General features: G+C 40.3%; 1 protein-coding gene across 1 annotated transcript in view; it reads right to left on the bottom strand.

Annotated features, from left to right (window-relative positions):
• mtmr2 (myotubularin related protein 2) overlaps nucleotides 1–26,865 on the bottom strand; it is a 50,870-nt gene that overhangs the window by 4,676 nt on the left and 19,329 nt on the right. The window contains exons 3-12 of the mRNA XM_055637324.1: nucleotides 25,648–25,723; nucleotides 24,429–24,523; nucleotides 19,743–19,853; nucleotides 15,515–15,616; nucleotides 13,877–13,960; nucleotides 10,493–10,642; nucleotides 9,228–9,416; nucleotides 7,108–7,293; nucleotides 6,370–6,576; nucleotides 1,209–1,301 (exon numbers count right to left, since the gene is read on the bottom strand). Coding sequence (XP_055493299.1) covers nucleotides 1,209–1,301; nucleotides 6,370–6,576; nucleotides 7,108–7,293; nucleotides 9,228–9,416; nucleotides 10,493–10,642; nucleotides 13,877–13,960; nucleotides 15,515–15,616; nucleotides 19,743–19,853; nucleotides 24,429–24,523; nucleotides 25,648–25,723 — 1,293 coding nt within the window. The remainder of the gene's footprint in view (nucleotides 1–1,208; nucleotides 1,302–6,369; nucleotides 6,577–7,107; nucleotides 7,294–9,227; nucleotides 9,417–10,492; nucleotides 10,643–13,876; nucleotides 13,961–15,514; nucleotides 15,617–19,742; nucleotides 19,854–24,428; nucleotides 24,524–25,647; nucleotides 25,724–26,865) is intronic.

A 26,865-nucleotide genomic window follows, 5' to 3' on the forward strand; every position in this document is an offset into this window, starting at 1 on the left:
GCCAAATATTAATTTCTGGCATTTCAATTCAAGTTTCAGATTTTATTTTTATTTCTATTTGTCACCTTTTTAAAAATAAAATAAGCACTTCAGATTATTGTAAACACAAATGACGTTCAGCAGTTAATTCCATTTTCATAACAAAGTGTTGAAGTAACTCATTAAGCCAGGCTGAATCTGGAGAACATGGATAGGTGGCGCGTCAGGTCGGCACCCTTCTTCAGATGGATTGTTGGGGGGGGGGGGGGGGGGGGGGGGGGGGGGGGGGGGGGGGGGGGGGGGGGGGGGGGGTGGGGGGGGGGGGGCAGAGAAAGCTGGAGGTGTTGAGGGTGGAACAAAGCCTGCAAGTGGATATTGGTGAGAGGGGTTCGCAGATGGTTTATTGGACAAAGGGCAGGAGATAAGGTGAGAACAGATTAAAATTGTAAAGCCAGAGTAAGAAACTTAGATGTTGGAAAGGGGGGGGGGGGGAGAAATAGGGTCTAATCTAGGTGGATAGGGGAGATCTGTTTGTAAGTTAGTCAACTATTAGTAAGTTTGTGTTAATTACATTGAGATGTGGTACAGAAGTATTGGCTGGTGAACCCTGTAAAACCCTTGCCACCGTTCCCAAAGTGCTCTCTCAATGACACATCGGCCACTAACCCATCCTCACTTCCCAGGAGATTGAGTGGTGCCCGCTCTCTAGCAGGGCCATCTACATAATGCTTGCAAAAACGCTCCTGGATATACTAAACAAATTCTGCCCCGTCCAGACTAATGGCACTGTGGCAATCTCAGTCAATATTAGGGAAGTTTAAATCATCCATTACTATCTTATTAATTTTTACAGCAATATTTGAGCTCCAATACTTCCTGCTGACCACTGGGAGTGGTCTGCAGAACAATCCCAAAGTGATCACTCCCTTATTATTTCTGGTCTGAAAAAACATGAGATACTATTCTTCATTTAGCCGGAATGAAACCGGATATAGATATGAATTGCAATGCACTGGGGACAACTTTACAGCAAAAAAAACAAACAACATTTTCAATGTAACTGGGGAGTTCAGAGAGAAATCACACAGCTGGTCTAGTTATCAAGCAAAATATGTATGCATGCAATCTAGTGAAGAAAGAAAACAAATGAAAGTTGTTGGCAATACAAGTGCTTCATTGTACTGAAATGATAATGGGTAATAAAAATTGGAAGTAAAGAAAGGTATTACCTGTCTTGTCATCTGCCACACACAATCTATAAACTGCAAGAAGACTGGTGACCTGTCAGCATCTGTGTGGTTCCTATCGCCATGTCCCACTCTCTGTAAAAAGAGTTCTGCTCTAAATAATCTGTATCTAAAGTCATCAGATTGGAATATATAATTTAAATCTAAAATTTAGACAAAAAGAACAAGGCATGACATGAAAGAATGTAGGGGTTCAAAACATGCATATTTTTTATATATAGTTTATAACCAGAGGAATCACCAGGGATGGTGGTTGAAGCGGCACTAAACCATTCGTTTTAAGCAAGAGCTACAAGCAGATTCAAAAACCTGCTACAGTACTGAGAACAGATTAAAGCAAATCAGCTAAATTTATCTTGAAGAATGATTTTTAATAAAACAGAACAATCTTGTTTGTCATCGTGGCAAATTCGAATGCCCAGCATGTTGCTGTATTATTCGAATAGTTCAGCCAATCAACTAAATGTCACAGATCAAAAGTGAATTTCCAAATTGCTTAGGCACTTACCCACAGATGTATATGAATTTAAAAACATTTAAAATCAGTATAGGATGATTTAAATTAAATTTAGGACATCAAGATATCAAATGACATCCAGCTCTTCTTTAGTCAGAGGGTGGTGAAACTGTGGAATTCATTGCCACAGATGGCTGTGGCGGCCAAATCATTGGTTATTTTTTTGGCGGAGATTGATAGATACTCGATTGGTACGGGTGTCAAGGGTTATGGGGAGAAGACAGGAAAATGGGGTTAAGAGGGAAAGATAGATCAGCTATGATTGAATGGCGGACTCGATGGGCCGAATGGCTACTTCAGCTCCGATGACAAACTCATTACTTGCAGATTTGTGTAGATTCATTTGTAACCTTTTTCATAAAAGAAACAAATAAATACAATTAAAAAAATACAGTGCATTTAGAAAGTATTCAGACCCCTTCACTTTTTCCACATTTTGTTACGGTACAGCCTTATTTTAAAATGGATTCAATTCATTTTTTTAAATCATCAATCTGTACACAATACCCCAGAATGAAGAAGTGAAAAACAGGTGTTTAGAAATTTTTGCAAAGTAATTAAAAAGAAATAATTGAAATATCACATTTACATAAATATTCAGACCCTTTACAATGACACTCAAAGTTGAGCTTAGGTTCATCCTATTTCCAATGATTATCTTTGAGATTTCTACAACTTGATTGGAGTCCACCAGTGGTAAATTAAATTGATTGGACATGAATCCGAAAGGCACACACCTGTCTATATAAGATCCCACAGTTGACAGTGCATCTCAGAGCAAAAACCAAGCCATGAAGACGAAGGAATTGTCCGTAGACCTCCGAGACAGGATTGTGTCGAGACACAGATCTGGGGAAGGGTATAAAACAATTTCTGCAGCATTTCAGGTCCCGAAGAGCACAGTGGCCTCCGTCATTCTTAAATGGAAGAACTTTGGAACCACCAAGACTCTTCATAGAGCTGGCCGCCCAGGCCAAACTGAGCAATCGGGGGAGAAGGGCCTTGGTCAGGGAGGTGACCAAGAACCTGATGGTCACTCTGACAGAGCTCCAGAGTTGGGAGAACCTTCCAAAAGGACAACTGCAGCACTCCACCAATCAGGCCATTATGGTAGAGTGGCCAGACGGAAGCCACTCCTCAGTAAAAGGCACATGCCAGCCCACTTGGAGTTTGTCAAAAGGCACCTAAAGGACTCTCAGACCATGAGAACCAAGATTCTCTGGTGTGATGAAACCAAGATTGAACTCTTTGGCATGAATGCCAAGCGTCACATCTGGAGGAAATCAGGCACCACTCATCACGGTGAAGCATGGTGGTGGCAACATCATGCTGTGGGGATGTTTTTCAGCAGCAGGAACTGGGAGACTAGTTAGGATCGTGAGAAAGATGAACGGAGCAAACTAGAGAGATCTTTGAGGAAAATTTTCTCCAGAGCGTCCTGGACCTCCAACTGGGGCGGAGGTTCACCTTCCAACAGGACAACGACCCTAAGCCCACAGCCAAGACAACGCAGGAGTGGCTTCGTGACAAGTCTGTGAATGTCCTTGAGTGGCCCAGCCAAAGCCCGGACTTGAACTCGATCGAAAATCTCTGGAGGAACTTGAAAATAGCTGTGCACCAACGCTCCCCATCCAACCTGACAGATCTTGAGAGGATCTGCAGAGAAGAATGGGAGAAATTACCCAAATACAGGTGTGCCAAGCTTGTAGCATCATACCCAAGAAGACTTGAGGCTGTAATCGCTGCCAAAGGTGCCTCGACAAAGTACTGAGTAAAGGGGCTGAATACTTGTGTAAATGTGATATTTCAGTTATTTCTTTTTAATTACATTGCAAAAATTTCTAAACACCAGTTTTCGCTTTTTTTATTATGCGGTATTGTGTGTAGATTGATGATTAAAAAAAAAGATTTTTAGAATAAGGCTGTAACGTAACAAAATGTGGAAAAGGTGAAGGGGTCTGAATACTTTCTGAATGCACTGTATGTAAGGGAAAGGGGACACACTAAAGCAAACGGTAAACCCCAATTGAAGAACTAAAAATATTGCCCATTTTAATGATCTTTTGATGAAATCAGGAGGTATTGGGTATAAAAGCTCAATGGATTTGCAACAGGCCTAGAGGTCCAAAAACAAATGGCATCCAGAACTTTGAGGAACTTATGGGCCTGTCCCACTGAGGAGATTTTTCAGGCGACTGTCAAGTTGCCGACACGCACGCACGCGCGCGCACACCAGCCCATTATGCAGGCGGAGGACAGGGCAAGCGGGGGAACGCTGTCTGAGTGAAATTCCCACGGTGCAAAGCCAAGGTGATAGACACACACTGCGATGAACAGGAAGGTTGGCACTGTAATTAAGACGGCTAAAGCACAGTGTACGGTAAGTCCTTTAAAAGGGGGGGAGAGGGCTGAGAAGGAGTGGAGGCAACTTTTAAGAAACCAGACGGCTGTGAAGCTTGGAGGACATTTAACATTACCAGTTGGTTAGCCTTAGTTCTGAAAACTACTGCTTACGTTTTATTTTCCCAATTAGCCAATGAAATTCACCGGTCAGCACCGGCTACAACCTACGAGAACCTACGAGAACCATCGACCTCCTGGCAACCCACTAGGACCTCCTGGCGACCCACCTATGGCACTAGAATTCTTGCTACTCTCCATGGCGGTTTCATTCTAGTCGCTGCTAATTTTTCAACATGCTGAAAAATTTGCTGTAACGATAATGAGGCAGCGACTAGTTCCCAGAACTCCTCACGACCATGAAAGACGACTCCCCGGCAACCACCCGCGAACATGTGGCAACCACGTGGCGACTGCATAGTCTCCTGCAGCCGCCTAAGTGAGACAGGCTCATGAAGCTGCCATGGAGCCGTGAATCTCTATAAGGAGTATCTTTTAAAGGACTTACCGTACACTGTGCTATAGCGGTCTTAATTACAGAGCCAACCTTCCTGTTCATTGTAGTGTATGTCTGTATCACCTTGGCTTTACACCGTGTGAATTTCAGACAGCGCTCCCCCTGCTTGCCCTGTCCCCCGCCTTTGCGATGTGTTTGTGTGTGTGTTCCATTCTGACAGTCGCCGTTCCAGTTGCCGGTTTTTCAGGCGACTGCCGGCAACTTGACAGTCGCCGGCAGACACCTGAAAAATCGCCTAAATGGGACAGGCCCATTAGGCAGGGTGGATTTGGGCACAGGAGGAACTGTACAACTTTTGTTATTAAAAGCTCTATCTGTTCTTTCTTGAGGGTGTGCAGATTGGAAAGTAGAGTGCGGGTGGGGTCCCAAAACAACATCATACCAGGGGAATGCAGTGGCGTTTTAACAACCTGATTGCTAGATTTTGTTTGAAGGGTAAAAAAAAAAAATTAAGATTTGTAACAGTCTAGATTTTTGTGAATTTTTGATTATTTTAAATTGTAGTTGTACTTTTCTAAGATTTTTCCCTCTTAATGCACTATTTCCCTCTGTTTCCATTAAATTAAAAAAAAGATTTACTTGAATTCATCCAGGTTTCTTTCACTGTTATTTGCCTTTCCTGTACCCTTTTCCTTCATTGGTTATGCAGTTAGATTACTGTGCCAAGGTTGAAGTCACAAACACGATATTAGCAACCCTGTACCATTATTAGTTATCGCTTGTAAATGGTAACCAAACATTTTGAAGAACACCGTTAAGGGCCTGTCACACTTACGCAACTTTTTTGGCGACTGCCGGCACCCGTCATAGGTCATTACAGGTCGCTGAAAATTTTCAACATGTTGAAAATTCAGTGGCGACCAGAACAAGGTACGACTCTTTGGGCGACTACTCACGACCATACAGGCTTCACCCCGCAACAGGTCGCCAGGGTGTTGCCCGTATGATCGTGAGCAGTCTCCTCTGTCGCCCAAAGAGTCGTAGCGTCTTTCTGGTCGCCGCTGAATTTTAAACATGTTGAAAATTTCGGCAACCTGCAACGACCTATGACGAGTGCTGGCAGTCGCCGAAAAAGTTGCGTAAGTGGGACAGGCCCATTAGTCACAAAATGAGTAAACACAAGTTCTTGACCAACACTGAGTTATATGCACAGTAGAAACAAAGACAAGACTCAGGCACAAGAGTGGCTCCCCAACCAGCACCTAATGAGCACACCACAAGTTGGCTCAGGCTGGGTATATTTATCAATAGACCAATCGAATTCAGATTGGGTCGTGTCATCTGTTTTAGGTCAGGATGACATTAAGCAGCACTCAATGCAAACAGCTTAACAAAACTGCAGCAACAATTGGTAATGGTCAGGTGGTAATATTTATGGAAAACAAATAAACTAGTGCTTGCTTGGGTCTAGAATGGCTATGTCCATCTTATACCCCAGTAGGCATCCAATATATTCTACTTTATCACAGTTGGATCGATAGATGTGGCAAAAATCACAAATAAGACATTTAAAACCTATGCCATGGATTCAGCAGGAAGTACCCAACATGCGATTTAAAAAAAATATATATATAGTATTACACTTGGTGGAGTGTAAATCTTCACTCAAAATCTTCAATGGAGTAAATGGGTCATTTTGTGGAGTTCCTCCATATATTACAGGTAGGATTACAATGCATCAAGTTATCGCATAATATATAATTACTCACAAGTTGAAACCTATGGCCAAAGCTAAGCCATTCCTTTTCAATGAGTACTTCAAAGCCTTTAATTGTACGGTAATAGCTGTCCAACATAATCATAGACAGAGATGTCAACTGAGCTGTGCGGTCCCAACCATCACTGCAATGTACCACAACTGATGTCTTTCCAGATTCCACTTTGTCAGCAATCCTCAAAGCACCAGCAAGAATTAGCTGCAAGAATCACAAGTGTTTACTGAATATGAGTTACTTAAATAATGGAAAAAGTCAATTTTTAAACATTTGAGATAACAAGTCCATCTAATCCATGCAAGTTATTAGAAAGAACTCCAATTTATACGAGAAGTTCAAATACATTATTTAGCAGGCACATCACCTTGGAGCAATTTCCAGCTTCAGTACTATTCATTGCAATGATTTTTTGGACAAGGAGATAATATTGTTTCATCAAGTTCTGGAGATACTTCGATTTGCATTATGTTTTAAGAACAAGTATATTTCACCACTTGAGCAACAAAAAAACCCAGACGTCTTGAGGAACTCAGCAGGTCAGGCAGCATCTGTCGAGGGAATGGACGGATGACGTTTTGGGCCAGGACCCTGCTTCATTGATTGAAATTATATGGACGCCACAATGAATGGATAAAGTCCAGAAGTGGATGAACCAAACTTTCTCCATTCAAGATGGGAAAACCATGAATCTCCCATTCCCTAAGGCTGAAATGACATTGCAGTCAGACTTACTTTTATGTGTTCCAACCAGTGTGTGGATTCTAAATTAGACAACCAATGAGATTCTTCAATGTTGGGATAGACAATTTCCTTCAATTTCCGTAAGGATTCCCTCATCACATGTATATTGTGGATATCAAGGAAGACCAGCTCTGCATTCTGATAGGCATCTTCACTTTCATAGCCACCTCCCTTTGCCTGAGCATAACAAAATAAGATTTAAGTAAAATCATCTATTTCTAATATTAACAGATAAACAGTAATTAAATATGGTGACTCAGGCTTCAAGAAAAGAACACATTTTTTAAAATGGTTTTGGTGTCATCTTTCTCCTTAGTGATGACAAGAATGAAATTATCAAAGTGCAAGAATTTGTTATATTTTTTATGCTTTTAAAAATGTTTGTGGACTCGCGGTCCTGCTCCAGGGCTGAACTGTGTGATGTTGTTGACACCAGGGTCATTTATCAAAAATCCCGTCAGGAGGTGAAGATCATGAGGAAGTTCATCACCCAACTTGTATTTGATAGCTGTGAGCCCCCATAACAAGTTTTAAGTTGTCTTATTTTGGTGGTTTAATTCTAGAAGTGCTACAATGTAAATGAAATAAAATCACAATCTTAATGGAAATTCAAGGCAGAGTTTTAGATATAGCTCTTAGGGCAGATGGAATCACGGGGAGATGGGGAGAAAGCAGGAACGAGGTACTGATTTTGGATGATCAGCCATGATCATATTGAATGGTGGTGCAGGCTTGAAGGGCCGAAGGGCCTACTCCTACACCTATTTTTTTATGTTTCTATGAAAATAAATACAACTGATTGACAAATACTTCCTCCTTTGACCATTAAAAAGATAAGTTTAGACAATTTATACTGTCTAAAGAAAGTTCTTTGGATTTATTACGTGCACCCCAAATTAGTTTAATTGTAGCTTACATGCTTTTTCTCAAGGATGTAGTATTTTCAGTACAAATAGTGGTTAAACCCAAGTTGGCCGATCTTCCTGTCATTATGATATCCTAATTAACATCAACAAATCCAACTAAGCACCACACACTGTAAACCAATTCTATCCCTACCTTGGAAAGAATACACAGACTGCTGGCATAGCTCAGTTACCCAGTATCTCAGAACATGGACCGAACTGTGTTTTCTCAATATGTTGCCTGACCCGCTGAACCACTCCAGCACTCGTCTTCTTTTATAAACTAACATCTGCAGTTCCCTGTTTCTACAATCCCAACCTTGTCTATTGGCTCAGGGTGTATTAAGGTATGCATTCTCAGTGACTTGTTTTTCCCTAAGCTGAAGTTCAAATCTATTCCATCTGTACTGACCTCCATAATAATGATTTCAGCAGTTGTATATTACCATAACATTTTCTTAATCCCTCATCAGCTCTCAGCTGAACTTCTCTAATATCTGATTTAACAATTATAATTCCAACTCATCCAAAATCCTACCATTTCAATTTCCTACTGCAAGAAATACAATAAAGCGCCTGTCCCACTTAGGCGATTCTTTACACGACTGTCAGGGACTAGTTTGAATGGAATTCTCCCACGACACCTGGCGACAACCTACAACAACACCTACGTCAGCGTACGACAGCAAAAATTGTCGCCACTGTCGCCAAAACATTTTCAACATGTTGAAAATTTTGCGGCAGTGCCTGTAGTTGCCCAAAAATCACCTAAGTGGGACAGGCCCATAACCCTTCTGTTCCCTTTGCATATTAATATGAACATCCTTATCCTAGACTACATGATTTTCTACAAACAGCATTTGCATTTCTTCCCGTCTTAAGTTCTGGTCTATTCCTTACACCTTTTATTCATATTTCTGATATCCTGTCAGATTTCTGAATTCTGATCTATGACACACTTGCTGCCTCTCTCTCACACACACACACACACAGTGCCCTGCCACCATTCCTAGCTCTCAGGTTTGATAACACACCTGCACATGTTCCCTCCCACTGGCACTCTGTTGACAACAGCCTTGAGTAAATCATTACTTCAACCGTGACTCTCAATTAAAGTTCAGCGGGTACACTTGGCAAAAAAAGGCACAAACAATTCTTAAATTATTGTATCAAGCTCAGAGGAAATGTTAATAACATCTACGTTACCTTGTTAGCTACAGCGTTAACACTGGGCCTGGCATCAAAGATAAAGATCTTATGAGATTGTGCATTGGAATCCATTATAATCTGGAGAAACTTTTCATCATCTTTGCTGCGTTTGCCACTCATACCAACCAGAGGCTGACTACAGCGAGTGACTGTGGCCTGACTCTCTGGATGTATCCATGAGAGAACCTGCAGAGAGAATGAATGACCATCAAATCATGATCTATGGTAGATACAAATGCAAATTTATCAGAGATGCCATTTAAATAATCAACCAAATATTTGTGATATTTATTAGATTGTTTTGTTTGTTCAAAAGTATTGTTTCAAATATTGCATTATGTTCGATAAAGTATTTAAGTTAAGATGTCATTAGTAAAATAGTACACTTGTGCTCATGTAATCATGATGACAATTGTCATATTGAGTAGCTATAATTTCACTGAGTAATCCAAGTTATTGCATTAGTTGTTTATTATTGGAGCACTAATTGAACAGATAAATCCAAACTAGTCGAATACACAAGGTGAATCTGCGTGATCAAAGATTATTTATTAAAGAATGTTGAAAATGCACCTTTCAATTAATTTAGTTCTTTAAATTACACCCAAACTCACAAATTAAAACATTAAAACAGAAATTTAAAAGTTGTGAATTGGTCACAAAAATCTCATGATGTGCTAACCAAGTCAGCATCAAAAATGATGATTTTAATCTCATCACTTAAAGCAGAAAGAAAACTGTAGCTGTATTTATCTGCAATTAAAATATGTTGTATGTAGTTTCCTTCACTACTGTAATATCTTTACATCCTTAGCTTTTCAGATATAAATGTTAAGCAATTTAGAAAATGAACAGGTAGTTTATTTGATGCTCGAACTTTGTTTCCTAAGCAGACAGGCAGCAACAGGCAACTGGATAATTCATAGTTGAGTATTACTTCTTTTATAGAGTCATGTAGTATCATAGGCCATCAGCCCAACTTCCCCACACCGACGAACATGTTCCATCTACACTCGTCTCACCTGCCTGTGCTTGGCCCATATCCTTCTAAATCTATCCCATACATGTACCTGTCTAAATGTTTCTTAAACGTTGCGATAGTATCTGCCATTTTACTGCAGATTAGGAACAGCTTCACAATTTAAAGAAAACTGGTTTTCTTTTATTAAATATAGGACTAAAGCAGTAAGGTGATGTTCAGAAATACATTCTGGACATTCTAATTCAAGAAACATCAATATTCAATTATATTTTGTACTTACTGGTAGACGCCCTCTAGATCTGAATGCTGCTACTTTCTTCAATTCATCTTCTGGGACATTCTCTGGTACTACAAGTATAGTAGGGTAGGTATCACAAAGTTCATAATGTTCATTTATCCGACTTAGTGTCCAACTTTCATTGGGTAGACCCTGAAGCAAGAGGCGGAAATGAAGTGACTTTTCTTGGTAAAAATTCATAATTGTAAACTTTTTATGCAATCGAATTCCATAAAGCCACAAATTTCTATATAGAGGATATGTATAAGAATGAATGGGATATGTAGCCACAAATGCAGTTGGATCCAAAGCATTGCCAGGAATTTCGTAGCACCGTTACCAAATTTGGTAGCATCACTACAAGTAGAAGATCATTGGAATCACTGGGTATGATCCCCAAAAAATGAAGTATGGAGGATATCAAATAATCTGATGCCGCAAAGGAGGAAATGCTGTTACATAGTTTTATATAGACAGTTTTAATGCAAAATTATACAAGGCTGGAAATGCAACTTCTGGTATAAATTACATAACAATTACAAACTGCCTCGTTTAGCTTGAAGCACTAGGTGGAGAATGGGACAGAATTGGTGGTATGCTTGCAGAATTTGTGACAGAAGTCAAAGTCGTCAACCAGGTTTTAACAATTTTTGTTTGGGCAAGTCATGGTCCATTCAAGCCAGAATATTAGACAGGCAGCAAAACAGTGCACAAGCAGGGAGAAAAACAAGGAGTTGATCAAATACAGTAGGGGGCCATCAGTAAAGCTGTGCAAGCCGACATATTCCTGTGGATCACGATAATGAAGGAATGTACATAAACCTGCAAAACTGGCATGTTGGTATAGACTAGGTAATTCAACAAGCAGAGGGATTGGAGCATCAAGCGAAAACTTACTTGAATCCGCTCCCCTATATATCAACTTTACTTCCCAATCAGCCAGAAAAAGTACACTGGGTGATGTCTCTTTCTCAGTTTCTTATTTATTTCTGTGAAACTCACCATTTGGCCAAGGAGTAGTAAAGAATTAATCTATAGAAGACTCTCAAGGAGACACAATAGGTGAGAAAACGTTGAGCGATATCCTCCATTTGAGTGGAAGCATAGAACCAAGTGAATGGAACCTCAAAGATAGCAGATTTATAATGATACAAATATATGGCAAAATGTTGAATGAGAGGGGTTTCAGAAGACATTACATAGTAATGCCTCCGTTATACTGATCATCCATGACTTTAGTAGACATGTTTTCATACTCAGGAAAGCCAAGATTTGATAAAATTCAGACATCTTCAGATAAGTTAAGCATGGAACTAGAAGGCAAAAGTGCATTCAAAACCAAAGAGAAGAGAAGTGGACATAGAGCAGCACTTGGCAAATGCAATGGTACTGATTTTTTTTTACCATGATGAAAGAAGAGCGAGAGAACGATACACAATATGTTAACATTACTGATTGAGAGGATATGTCGTGGCCAAGGCTTTGATAGAGGAAAAATATTTAATAAGTTCCTTCCTTTCACCCTACACACCCCACAGAACAAACCACAAATATTTTCAGCAGCTAATCATTCTACGCATACCAATCAAACTAAAAGCAAACACCTATTCCTCTCTTCTTCAGGCGATGAAATTGTGCTCCTGTTGTATTTCAGAAACAGGGGGATAGCCTTCATGCAAATGGAAGGTTAGTTTAGTTTTTTTCGTTTAGTTTAGAGAAACAGTGTGGAATCAGATCCTTCGCTCACCGAGTCCGCGCAGACCAGCGATCACCCGTAAACTAGTTCTATCCCACACATACTGGGGACAATTTACAGAAGCTGATTACGCTGCAAACCATACGTCTTTAGAATAGGGAAATCTGGAGCGGTCACAAGTTGAACGTACAGTTGATCAATTCTAAACAAGCATTCACTGACGCATGCCCAATTTTATATGGAATTAATGGGCCAAAGCATGCAAGGCACATGCAGGTATGGATGCACAGGTGTCAGGCCAGCGGACAAAATTGCTGCACATTTGTTTGAAGTTGACCAGGTACCTTAACTTCCAATAAAAGATGACGGCCTATACCAAGAAATGCAAAGTGCACAAGGCAGGCCATCAGTGAGATAGAACAGAAAAGGCGAGAGCAAGAGTTTAGCTCCAGTTTGTAATCAGAGATTTGCATCAAGCATTAAGACCATCTGTCAATTATTAAAGCGAGTGATCAGCTACCTCTATGGCACAGTAAAATCTTAGTTGATAGCTCTGGCAGCAAATCCTGAAACCACTTCATACTTTTCACTCCTTCCTTTGGTCAATACCATCTACCAAAGCATCTGCGTGTGAAATATTTCCAAACAGTTCCAGCTCGAACAAAAGTTACTTCCAAAAATCTCAAAGTTACTAGTAAAATGGGAGAAATAGCCAAATAAAGCCCCAAAGAAGCTTAAAAGCATAAAGTAGCAACTAATCTGCATCAAATGGATGTGCCTTGAATAGCGTTCCTGCAATGTTCACATTGATTGTTATCGCATTCGTAAGATCAGAACCCCACCCCGCCCCACCGAAGAGTTCTACAACAACCATTGGATCCTTTTAGAATTCCATTTAAATTGTCATCCAACTGAGATACACCATGTACTGATTGCCTGATTCTGTATCAAAGGCATTGTAGTCCTACCACAGGACCAGTCCCCATATTTGCCGAGTACCTATATTGGATTTTTGGGCACCCAATTCAATGTCTAGACTATTATGCCCCGAGACCACATGTTGTGCAATTAAAATGGTGTCAGAGGTTATGGGGAGAATGCAGGAGAATGGGGTTAGGACATACTCCTATTCCTTGTCACCTTAAAATATTCACTATGTCCAGTGTTTCTACAAATAAGCGATGCCAGGACACACAGTAAACCATGGCAGATATAATGGTAGTCATTCAGTAGGAATTCATTTTATTTTAACTCATTAAGCTGGAATCATCTGCATGTATTAGATATTACGTTAGATATCAATTACGGTTGAATTATGTGGGATGTTTAGCTTATTGTCTTAATTTCCACTCTTGTTACATTACATTAAATACCAGCAGATGCCAAAAAAAGCTAAATAACTTTAAACATACGGAAATAGCACTACTCAAGTATATTCCGGTAATGTAAACACTTCCAGAACTGAAAAAACATTTACGTATAGATTTTTGTGGACACTTTAGATGAAGACTAAAGTGGACCCCATTCACACCATTAATTAAACCGACTCAGTTAATGAAGATGAAGCAAAGAACTTTGAAGAGATACACAAGACACAGATACACGCATATTTTGATCCAGGTTCAAAAGGTCCCAAATATTCTAACATGCAAACACATTGAGAAAATAAATATACCACACAATGACTTTACCATTCGCTTATACTCTGTAATTGGGTCATAAACCTTCCAGCCATTCTCCGGAAATATTTCCTTGTAGTCATATGCAAATAATGTCTGGAAAAAAAAATTTATTGAAGAATACCATCATGTTAAAGCAACAGGCAACAATAACTAAACAGTTAAAATGTTATTGGACTACAAATTACAATGTTTGTGTTGTCCAGTCATGTTTCATTGTCCTGCAATATTAAATGAGAAGAGTCCTCATGGATTATAAGCACCTCAACAGCTCCTGCTGGGAGGCCAAACATTCATACAGTGGGTACAGAATTAAAATAAACATGAAAAATGCAGGAAATATTCAGCAGTTCAGGTCTCATTCGTGGGAAAAGAGGAATCAACATTTCAGGTATTTTTCTGACCTGAAACATTAATTCTGCTTCTCTTCCCACAGATGAGGCCTGGCCCACTTTGTATTTCCAAGATTTTTTATTGGCAGTATTTAAGATTTCCACAACCTGCACCTCTGGTTTATTTTCAGCATTAACATTATTTTAAGTTCCATTCCATGTGCAGCACCCTTCATTCAAAGTCAACCTTTTTCGGAACATCAGCAACTGTATATTTTTCAATTTCTCCATATAGCCAGCCTTTATAATCTGACTGGTATTGCCATTTTTGCGGTTTGAGATCCCAAACTCACCATACAAAGGTTTCAGAGCTTGCACCGTAAAAAAAGTAAGTCTTAATGGTTTGCATAAAAGTGACATTACAGTGGATGCTTCCTCCTGTACAGAAATCTGGAACGAGGCAGCATAGTTTAAGAATAAGAGACGAGAAACAATTTTTCTCGGAAGGTCGTGAATCTTTGTCATTCTATATCCTTTTGCGACATAGAAGCGAACTTAATACATTCAAAGTCTAGATAGAAAGATTGTGGTCAATACAAGAGTCAATGCTTTTGGTGATCAGACAGGACAGTAGAGCTCAGGCTAAGATCAGCCCTTTCTTTATCTGACTGAATGGCAGAACAGGGTCAAGGGACAATTCAGCCAATGCTTGCACATGTGTTTTTGAAGGAAAGTACTATTTCTCTTATGGCAACCTAGTCTTTATCATTATTCTGTCCTTTAGTAAAGCATTAATCATTCTCATTTATTTACCAAGATTAATGAAGTTGCTTGGTCGACTGTAATCTAATTCTACAAAAAAGAGTAACCCAAATATTTGAAGAGAAATGCTGGAGTAACTCAGCGGGTCAGGCAGCATCTCTGGAGAAAAGAAATAGGTGACACTTCGGGACAAGAGCCTTCTTCAGACTGTCCAAATATATGAATCACCTTTTCAGCATAGTTTGTATATTGTCATTTTTTGCTTATTTCACAAATTGCATACACACGGTCCAATTTGCAACATGTTCTCAAAGAGAACTTTACACTTAGTATTTTTTTTCTGGAACAAGGGGACCAGTCAGTAGAACATTAAATTGACATTGGTCCTAAATATAGTCATTTAAATTTATTAAAATAATCATTACTTAACAGATAATTCAAAAATGTAGGTGCAAATCAAAAACTACTTTATAACAATGTCTTCTTTTCATCAGATCATATATACCACATTTTAAAGGCATGCTAAGAATACCAGTAATTAAATATGCAAAAATACCAAGTTATTAGATGTGGGAAATGCATATTTCATTAAGTTCTCAAAAATGGATCGTCTGGTGTGACCTTCTTGTTTATGAGCAAAACGGATGGTCCTAATATCCTGCAATTGGAAAGAGGGATCATTAAACTGACAATATTATTACCTGTCCTTCAAAATTGTAATTTCTTACAGAGATTAAAACTATACAGTGTTGTTGTACAGTCATTTACCTTTATAAGGTTCATGGAAAGTAATACTTTGCTCATGCAGTTAATTGAAGAGGAGGCGGTAATATCTCGACAATCGAGATTGATGTTTTTGAAATATCAGAAAATTAACATAAATCTTGCAGAAGGCGCCAAATGATTTTAATTAACTTTTACGGATCTACAAATTCAATAAACATTGTAAATGCTAGAATAGAATTGAATCTATGTAATAGATATATTTCAGTAAAACCAGTTATGTCGAAAGAATAATTCTACGTTAATCATGGTAACTTACCTCAGCCACTATACCTTGCGTTACTTTTTAGCAGTGAATAGTCTTTGTAACCACTTATGGTCTCGTCCCATGGTTTAAACTTTCCTAATGTGTACATTGTATTGTATGTTACAATACGTACCTTCAGCGGCGCTGCAATTCTGCCACTGGCCGTGTGCGCGGTTTTGGCGCCTTTGAGGGGGGGAGGGGAGGGCGGGGTTAAAACGCGTTTTTTTCCTACCTTGTCCTGGAATATATTTGGTTGGAGTGCAAGCTTTTGCTGAAGAATCGTTCCGACGGGCGTTCTGTGTATTTTTGTTTTTAAATTGCCTGACAAGTTCAGTGCTGGAGTAATTTTAAAATCAGCTTCTAAAGCCGTCAACGCCGACAACGGGGACGGATTTCAGGTACGGGACAGGTAAACGAAAGCCGTTTATTTTATGTGTAAAAATGCTCCTTAAGATGCCTTTAATTCACATTTTAAGTTGCGAAACCGTGATTTTTTTCCCCCATACGAACCGGCAGTATTTTTGCTGCCGATATGGGTTTAAATTCACTGCAACCGCAACATTCCAAATTATCGCGTTCCAGAAAACCCCACTCGCAAGATGATTTAAATGGTCATTAATTTAAAGGTATTAAACATTAAATTCCTTCAATTTGGCCTATAAATCCATGACAATGAGATTTAACAATTATGAATTATAATTGTGAATTCTTGTGTGAATGTTATTTGGACACTTAGGCTATTTAAAAATGTTAATCTATTCTTAAGAAATTGATAGATGTTTAGATCTAGTAATTGAATTTTGTAATTAGCTACAATTAGGTAACTAACTAATTATATGCTTTAATTTCAAGTCATCTAAGTAAGATTGTTTCATATTTGTTTCAGAATGCTTCAATCTACAATAACTGACAATTTCTTTCAATTCTCTTAATTTTTAAGAAAGTTATGGGCTTTTGACTGTCCTCGATCACAGCTTTTGTGTTAAGTCAATGGAAAAGCAATAGGGAACAAGGTGCTAATTTCCGAGTATGAAACTGTCCATAACCTTTTTAATACTAAAGATATGAAAGTGAATTAGGTGTCACATTAAACTTCTTTTTATGCTTTATCTGATGAGATAAATTACAGACTTGATTTTAAAAATCTCAAAATGTTGTAACATTGCTACATTGTGGCAGTAGTGTACAACTGGTTGTTTGTGCTATATCCAGCTCTGGGTCATAAACACAGTTGGGGTGTTCATTCCACATCCTGATATACATATAGTTGATAGATGAGGCATTGCTTTTGGTGATCAGACAGCAGTTTTGGTCTGCTAATTTGAGGAAGGACATTATTGCTATTGAAGAAGTACAGCCTATGTTTACAAGGTTAAATCCCGGGATGGCGGGACTGTCATATGCTGAGAGAATGTAGTGGCTGGGCTTGTATACTCTGGAGTTTAGAAGGATGAGAGGGTATCTTATAAAATCTTGAAACATAGATTAGATTAGATTAGATTAGACTTTATTAATCCCCTTATTCCGGGGAAATTCAGATGTCCTTGCAGCACACTAATAAAAATACAACATAGTATTCATGAAGAAATTCAACACCAAACATAAAACATCCCCCCACAGTGATTCCCACTGTGGGGGAAGGCACAAAGTCCAGTCCCCATCCTCTTGTCCACCCAAAGTCGGGCCTATTGAGGTTATATAAGATTATTAAGGGTTTGGACACGCTAGAGGCAGGAAACATGTTCCCGATGTTGGGGGAGTCCAGAACCAGGGACCACTGTTTAAGAATAAGGGATAAGCCATTTAGAACGGAGATGAGGAAACACTTTTTCACAAAGAGAGTAGTGAGTCTGTGGAATTCTCTGCCTCAGAGGGCGGTGGAGGCAGGTTCTTTGGATATTTTCAAGAGAGAGCTAGATAGGGCTCTTAAAGATAACAGAGTCAGGGGATATGGGGAGAAGGCAGAAATGGGGTACTGATTGGGGATGATTAGCCAAGATCACATTGAACGGCTCGAAGGGCCGAATGGCTTACTTCTGCACCTATTGTCTATTGACAGTGGAGTTCAGGCTAAGATCAGCCCTTTCATTATCTAACTGAATGGCAGAACAGGTCAAGGGACAATTTAACCAATGCCTGCACATTTGTTTTTGAAGGAAAGTATTATTTCTCATTTGGCCACCATGACCCATGGCCATCTGGACTACACTACTTCCCACCCCGCTTCCTGAACGGACTTCATCCCCTACTCCCAATTCCTCTGTCTACGCCGCATCTGCACCCAGGATGAGGTGTTCTAAACCAGGCCATCGGAGCTTTCCTCATTCTTTAGGGAATGGGGGTTCCGCTCTTCTACTATAGATGAGGCTCTCACCAGGGTCTCTTCTATACCACTGACTATGCTCTTGCTCCCCATCCTCCCACTCGTAACAAGGGCAGTTCCCCTTGTCCTCACCTTCCACCCTACCAGCCGTCACATACAACAAATAATCCTCCGACATTTTCGCCACCTCCAACGGGATCCCACCACTGGCCACATCTTCCCATCTCCTCCCCATTTGGCTTTCTGCAGAGGCCGTTCCCTCCATAACTCCCTGGTCAATTCGTCCCTTCCCACCCAAACCACCCCCTCTCCTGGCACTTTCCCTTGCAACCGCTACACTTGTCACTTTACCTCCCCCCTTGACTCCATCCAAGGACCCAAGGAGTCTTTCTGGGTGCGGCAGAGGTTAACCTGCATCCGCTGCTCGAGGTGTTAGCTGATCTACATTGGTAAGACCAAGCATAGGCTTGGCGATCGCTTCGCCCAACACCTCCGCTCGGTTTGCAATAACCAACCTGATCTCCCGGTGGCTCAGCACTTCAACTTCCCCCTCCCATTCCGAATCCGACCTTTCTGTCCTGGGCCTCCTCCGTGGCCAGACTAAACTATTCTCCGCCGTAAATTGGAGAAGCAGCACCTCATATTTTGCTTGGGTAATTTACACCCCAGCGGTATGAACATTGACTTCTCCAATTTCAGGTAATTCCTGCTTTCTCCTTCTTTTCCCTCCCCTTCCCAGCTCTCCCACAGCCCACTGTCTCCACCTCTTCCTTTCTTCTTCCCATCCCCCTCCCTCCACATCAGTCTGAAGAAGGGTCTCAACCCGAAACGTCACCTACTTCCTTTGCTCCATAGATGCTGGGTCACCTGCTGAGTTTCTCCAGCATTTTTTGTCTACCTTGTCTTTATCATTATTCTGTTCTTTAGTAAAGCATGAATTATTCTCACTTATTTAATCTCACAAGATTAATGAAGTTACTTTGCTCACCTGTTATCTAATGCCACAAAAAAGTGCAACTGAAATATATGAATCACCTTTTCAGGATAGTTTTATATTGTCATTTCACAGGTTATTATTTAGAATAAACACCCACTCCAAATTGCAACGTGTTCCCAAAGTGACCCTGCAGAGAACTCTAATGTTGGGGTGTTCATTCCAACTCCTTCTATACATTCAACGTGGTCATAGAGCCGGTGAGCAGGAGGGGGTGCAGCGAGAGAGGATGCTGCAGAACTCTCGGAGAGAGAAGAACTTCTTCAAATTAGGCATACCTTGAAGCGATTTTGCAGTGCAGCAGCCCACTCCACACAGGTAATTATTTTCCTCTAATCTAACTAATGTTATTCCCACTGCCCACAAATAGAAACAGTATACATATGACAAGACCAAAAAACAGTAAACAAATCAACATTGTTAACACAAGCACCAACCTTGCTGAAGATTTCAAGACCATAAGAGTTCTCCCCTCGGCTGGATGCTCCACCAATCTTTTCAACACGACTGATCACACCCAGAGGAACATCAAGAATAAAAGGTGGGTCCTACGAAAATGATATGAAACTAATGTCTCGCGATGAAAGAGATTTCAACTTCAAGAGGAGAATACCACATAAGAGAAAACGTAGATATATCTTCCTACACAAAACATGATCATTAGCAAGATACATTAATTTCTATACTATCTGCCAATTCATTTTTAAATGCAGCAAATGTAAAGGCCTGAAAAAAGACACTTTGCATTCGGCATAGTGGCGCAGTGGTAGAATTGCTGCCTTACAGCACCAGACACCAGGGTTCGTATGGAGTTTGTACGTTCACCCTGTGACCTGCATGGGTTTTCACCAGAAGCTCCAGTTTCCTCCTTCACTCCAAAGACGAACAAGTTTGTAGGTTGATTGACTTGGTAAAATTGTAAATTGTCCCTAGTGTGTAGGATAGTGTTATTGTGCAGGGATCGCTAGTCAGCACGGACTCAGGGGGCCGAAGGGCCTGTTTCCGCGCTGTATCGCTAAACTAAACTATTCAGCCAGTTGGAGACCACCAATTATCCTTACTCAAACATGTCATTCAGTGAATTGTCTAACAAGCCCTATAATTAGCCTTCAATTCCATGTTTTAGTTCTCGCCAAGTATCATACAAAGTATGAATTAATGTACTGATCACCTTGTGGAGACCTATATAATTATCAATCCGTATTGCTGTCATCTCTTCAAAAAAGATCATTCCAGCTAATGAGGCGTCAGCTTTCCTTTACAAATCCATAACACCTGTTTGAGATCCTTAATTATATACTCCAACAATTCCCCAATGATATATGAATGCTTGTTCTCCTTTTTCACGTTTATTAAAAAGCAGAATGACAATTCAAATTTCTAATCTAAAGGGACGGCTCTGAAGAGAATTATGGAAGATTATGGGTGAAAACACAGATGTCATAAAGTGGAAGCCATGAAATTCTGAGGATTTGCTAATCATACAGTATTAGAGCACAGTAACTGGTCCTCTAGCCCAGCCCATCATGCAGACTGTGGTGCCCATTTGTGCTGATCCCATTTGTCTGCATTAAGCCAGTATTCCTCTACTCCTCCTGTCTTATCCATTCACTTGTCCAAATGCCTTTTTCATTTTGTAATTGTGTCTGCCTCTACCACCTCCCCTGGCAGCTCACTCCAAATATTTACCGCACTCTGTGGAAAAATGTCCTCAGAGGTCCCTTAAATTTCCTTTTACCTTAAACTTATGCCCTCCAGTTTTAGACTCCACTACCATGGGAAAATAAAAATCTACCCAATTTAGGACCCTCATAATCTTATTAACCTCCAAGGTCATCTGTCAGGCACCAAAGCTCCAGTGGGAACAAACAGTCTGTCCAATCTCTCCTAACTAAAGCCTGCTATTCCAAGCAACATCCTGGTGAATCTATTCTGCATTTTTTCTAATAGACAATAGGCAATAGGTGCAGGAGTAGGCCATTCGGCCCTTCAAGCCAGCACCGCCATTCAATGTGATCATGGCTGATCATCCACAATGTCACCACATCATTCCTGTAGCATGGCCATAGAAGTGTACAAAAAATTAAGTGAGCTCTGATCGATGTTTTGATCAGCTTTAACATGATAACTCGCAAGTTCATAAGTCATGGGAACAGAATTAGGTCATTCCGCTACTCTGCCATTCAATAATAGCTGATCTATCTTTCCTTGTCAAACTCATTCTCCTGCCTTCTCCCCATAACGGCACCCTTGCTAATCAAAAATCTGTCAATCACCGCCTGAAAAGTACCCGATGACTTGGCCTGCACCGTCGTCTGCAGCAATGAATTCCACAGATTCACCACCCTCTGACCAAATAAATTTCTCCTTGTCTCCTTTCTAAAGATATGTCCTTTTATTCTGAGGCTATGCCCTCTGGTTCTAGAACTTCCCACCAGTGGAAACATCCTCTCCACATCCACTCTTTCCAGGCCTTTCACTATTCTGTAAGTTTCAATGAGATCCACCAACTTCTTTCTCGCCATCGACTCCGGCGACTGTGCTATCCTGCCCCTTCTCGACCTCAGCGCAGCGTTTGATACATCCTAATTGACCGTTTCCAGTACGGGATTGGTGTTGATGGCATTGCCCTGAGCTGGTTTGTTTCCTACCTAAAAAACATGAGTTTCTCTACCAACATAGGCAATTCTTCGTCTTCCCCAGCCTTTTCTGCGGGGTTCTACAAGGCTCCATCCTAGGCCCCATTCTCCTCTCTCTCTACATGCTCCTCCAAGTCATTCAAAGGCATGGCATTTCTTTCCACTGCTATGCAGATGATACACAGCTCTATTACCCCCTTGAAACCCAACAACCGGTCTAACTTAAACAGCCTCATACACTGCCTTGATGATTTAAAATGCTGGATGGCTCAGAACTTCCTCCAACTTAACAAGAGCAAGTCTGAGGTCATCCTACTCGGCCCCTCCGACTCCATCAAAACAAACAGCCTTGGAAGCCTTAGTCAAACCCCTCGTCAAAAACCTTGGTGTGATATTTGGCTCCGCATTGAAGTTTGACAAGCAAGTCAATTCCAGCTTCGTACAACAATAGCTAAAATCAAATCATTCCTCAAATTCGATGACCTTGAAAAAATCATACACGCATTCATCTTTTCCGGCCTTGACTACTTCAACGCCCTATACACTGGCATCAGCCAATCATCCCTGTCCCGTCTGCAATTGGTCCAAAACACCGCAGCAAGACTTCTGACGGGTACCCGTAAAAGGGACCGCATCACCCCAATGCTGGCCTCTCTCCACTGGCTCCCAGTACGGTCCAGAATCAACTTCAAGCTCCTCTTATTTGTTTACATAGCCCTTAACGGGCTTGCCCCCACTAATATCAAAAATCTTCTAACCCACCATTCTACCTCCAGGTCTCTCAGGTCAGCCGACTTGGGGCTACTGACTATCCCGTGGTCTAGGTTTAAGCTCGGGGTGACCGCGCTTTTGCGGTTGCAGCACCTAAACTGTGGAATAGCATCCCGCTCCTCATCAGAACTGCCCCTATCATCGACTCCTTTAAGTCACGACTCAAAACCTATTTCTACTCCCTAGCATTTTTGAGCCCCTCAGTTTATCTATGTACGTATTGTTAGGTCTGTCTACCATTGTATGTATCAAATTAGTACCTGCACTGATGTAAAGCACTTTGGTCAATGCGAGTTGTTTTTAAACGTGCTATACAAATACATTATTTACTATTATTATTATCCTTCTAAACTCCAGCGAGTACAGCCCCAGTGCTGTCAAACACTCATCGTACATTAACCCAATCATCCCCGGGATCATTCTCGTAAACCTCCTGGACCCTCTCCAGCACATCGTACCTCAGATATGGGGCCCAAAGAGAGTGAGCTTCAGGTTCCTTGGCCTTAATATTACCTATGACGTGCCACACACCAACCACATTGCTGCGACAAGAAGGAACACCAACACTCTACTTCCTGAGGAAATTTGGCATATCTCTAGTGACTTCTAGATGCACCATACAAAGCTTGGTTTGGGAGCATCACAGCTTGGTTTGGGAACAGCTCAACCCAAGACTGTAAGACATTGCAGAGAGTTGCAGATGTAGCCCAGTGCATCACACAAACCCGACTTCCTACTGTTGACTCCATCTACACTTCATGCTGCTGCGGAAAAGCAGCCAACAAAATCAAAGGCTTGTCCCAGCACGATCATTATTTCCTCTGCCTGCTCCCATCAGGCAGAAGGAACGGAGGCATGAAAGCACATACCACCAGACTTAGGAACAGCTTCTTCCCCTCCGTTATCATGCTCCTGAATGGTCTTTCTATAAGTTAGGGTACTGTTCAATTCATCTCCACCCCATAGAGGACATTGGAGTTTGTTTAGGAACTGATGTGCTACAATGCTGAGAGCTATATTCTGCACTCAGTAACTTCCCACACCTATAATGTGATGTTCTGTACAATCTTTGACTAAGGCCATAATGAGAGTTTCATATTATTAGAATGGAAGAAATGATTGATAGAAAGGCTGCACATCTGGACCTAGATATTAAGGATACTCGTTATACATAACAAAAGGTGCCGCAAGTACTGGGCTTCAATATGAGAGTAAATTTAAGACAAAAAGGTAATAAATTATAGAGAAAAGGCAGAATTTTCAGATAATATACAGAGGATTATCACACAAGAAAACTGCATGATTCATACTCACAAGATGGGTTTGGAATTTGGCCATTTGGATCTTTGCCTGCATATTACTTGAAATTTTAACTTTTGCATATCAATACCATGATTGTGCTTGGAGGAGGAAAACCACAAAACTAAAGGAAGCAGCTGCAAAATGGTGAAGGCCCTTAACCAGTTTAACCCAGTTTGGAGATAAGGCAATAATAGAAGGCTAACCAAAGTTGAAAATACCTAAAAGTTGAGATCTGGTATATTCTTTCTAGATTACTCTTGCCAGTTAATGTCTGCATATATTAGAGCCCAGTTAAAAAAAAATTAAAACTCACTAAATGTTTTTTTTCAACATTGAGCTTTCCATCCAGTTTTGATTTTTAGTATCTTGTTACAATTGTCCAACACGGCACAAATACATTTTTATAATTACCCGTTCTAAGCTTTTGAAGTACAGTCTGTAGTTTGTAACAGTCAATGTTCCTCTCACAGTGCCAATAAAGGGGCAGATATAAGTAACATCTTTGGCTGTGAAGATAAGATAATTGGGAGTGTTATAACCATATAACAATTACAGCACGGAAACAGGCCATCTCGACCCTTGTAGTCCGTGCCGAACACGTATTCTCCCCTAGTCCCATATACCTGCTCTCAGACCATAACCCTCCATTCCTTTCCCGTCCATATAACTATCCAATTTATTTTTAAATGATAAAAACTAACCTGCCTCCACCACCTTCACTGGAAGCTCATTCCACACAGCCACCACTCTTTGAGTAAAGAAGTTCCCCCTCATGTTACCCCTAAACTTCTGTCCCTTAATTCTCAAGTCATGTCCCCTTGTTTGAATTCCCTACTCTCAGTGGGAAAAGCTTATCCACGTCAACTCTGTCTATCCCTCTCATCATTTTAAAGACCTCTATCAAGTCCCCCCGTAACCTTCTGCGCTCCAAAGAATAAAGCCCTAACTTGTTCAACCTTTCTCTGTAACTTAATTGCTGAAACCCAGGTTAATTTGTATCACTGAAAAAATCATAATTACATTTCACTCTGCCAAGCATAACATTGCAAATAATAAAAAACATTTTCAAGATAGAATAATTGAAATTACGAATTTGCCATTAGCCAGCAAAACACACCCATGGAAATATTTCCAATGACAACAGGCCAAAACTTGCAGAATGTGGCCAGAAGTTTCAAAGGTGATGTTCAGCAGCTCTTCTGCAAATTGTCCCTAATGTGTATGGAGTGAATGAGAAAGTGAGATAACTTAGAACTAGTGTGAACAGGTGATCAATGATTGGTGGGGACTCGGTGGGCTGAAAGGTCTGTTTCCATGCTGTATCTCTGGAAAGGTTGTAGCCATACTTTACTTCTAACTGTTTATTAAAATGATCAATCTTGATCTCCTGGTACAGTAACTAATGTCAAATTTTATTCAAAAATACTTTTGAATACTGTGCTGAAAGGCATAGAAGTTGAAGAACCCCAAATTACAATTATTTCTAGTTTTAAACATTGTGAATCTGTTTTGATATTCATCTAAAAATAAAAAAACTTAATTAATCATAGTAACACCAGTTAATTTTCTACTTCAGAACTGCGTTTTAAAAGTTGAAGAGATTTGATGCATCAGCATTGTTTGTACATACCCATATCTTTCATAGATTCTCCTGGTAGCAATGGTGCCTCTTCCATTTGAGCCAGTTTATTGCCATCCCTTAAAACCTAAAACCAGAACATACAAACTTATGACCTGATATGGCAAGAGAACATTCGTTTCTTAAAGTTAAACACAGTTAAAAAAAAAAGAAATATTTCTGTACTACAGGTATTGTCAACAAGCTTCAGTCTAAGGAAACAGAAGGCAGAACCTGATGCTAAGTTACAGTACCAGGCTGCAGTGGTGTAATGCTGAGAAACAACAAAACAAGTGGAGTAACAGTTTAAGTGACTGGTTATTGCAAGGGAAAAAATGCACACAAATACGACTAGGTCTGCAAAACGCAGGAAAAAATATATATAATGGCCTGTGGGGAGAAAACAGTGAAGAAAACTGGAAAAAACATTAATAAAAAACATTTTAAATAACGAGCTCAAATACAAGATCAATCTGAAATGTTACATCTTGATAATTTCCGATCTGTTGAGTATTTCCTGGTTTTATTTCAATTAATCAGATACTGACTTAATTACAAATATCATCTGTGTAGGTTTGTTAAGGACAGAAAATGTGAATCCAAATCTTTTTTTTAAGGTCATTAGCATTGTAAACAGCAAGTTTACGTGAATGCTCCTTGTATGGACCTGCAACAGGCTTTGGAAAGATTCCGGAAAGAGGGATCATCAAAAACTTAGTGTGTGCGCAAATGGAATGACTTTGAATAACAATGGTTTGGTCATTAGCTGGTTTGGTCACAAGACAAAACAAAGGAAACAGTGTAATCTACTGATATGACATTTAGTTTATACAGGAATCTACAGCAATGCCGGTGTTTCCACTGGATATGCTGCAAGAACTGGGATTAAGAAATAAAGATCTTTACAATGAACGTACACATGACAATTGGCAGGCAGAGTAAATCTTGTAGCTGGGAACAGTAAATCAGAGTATAAAGTTCTCAAGAAGTGATTGTCACCGCATGCTCATACAAATCAGCTGTTCCTTACTAACTCTGTGAAACTAATGGGCTTGTCCCACTTAGGCGATTTTTCAAGTGTTTCTGTCAAGTTGCTGGCAGTCGCCTGAAAAACCGGCAACTGGAACGGCGACTGTCAAAGTGGAACACACACACACAAACACATCGCAAAGGCGGGGGCCAGGGCAAGTGGGGGGAGAGTTGTCTGAAATTCACACGGTGCAAAACCAA

The sequence above is a fragment of the Leucoraja erinacea genome, chromosome 6, assembly GCF_028641065.1.
Source record: "Leucoraja erinacea ecotype New England chromosome 6, Leri_hhj_1, whole genome shotgun sequence".
Taxonomy (NCBI): Eukaryota; Metazoa; Chordata; class Chondrichthyes; order Rajiformes; family Rajidae; genus Leucoraja; species Leucoraja erinaceus.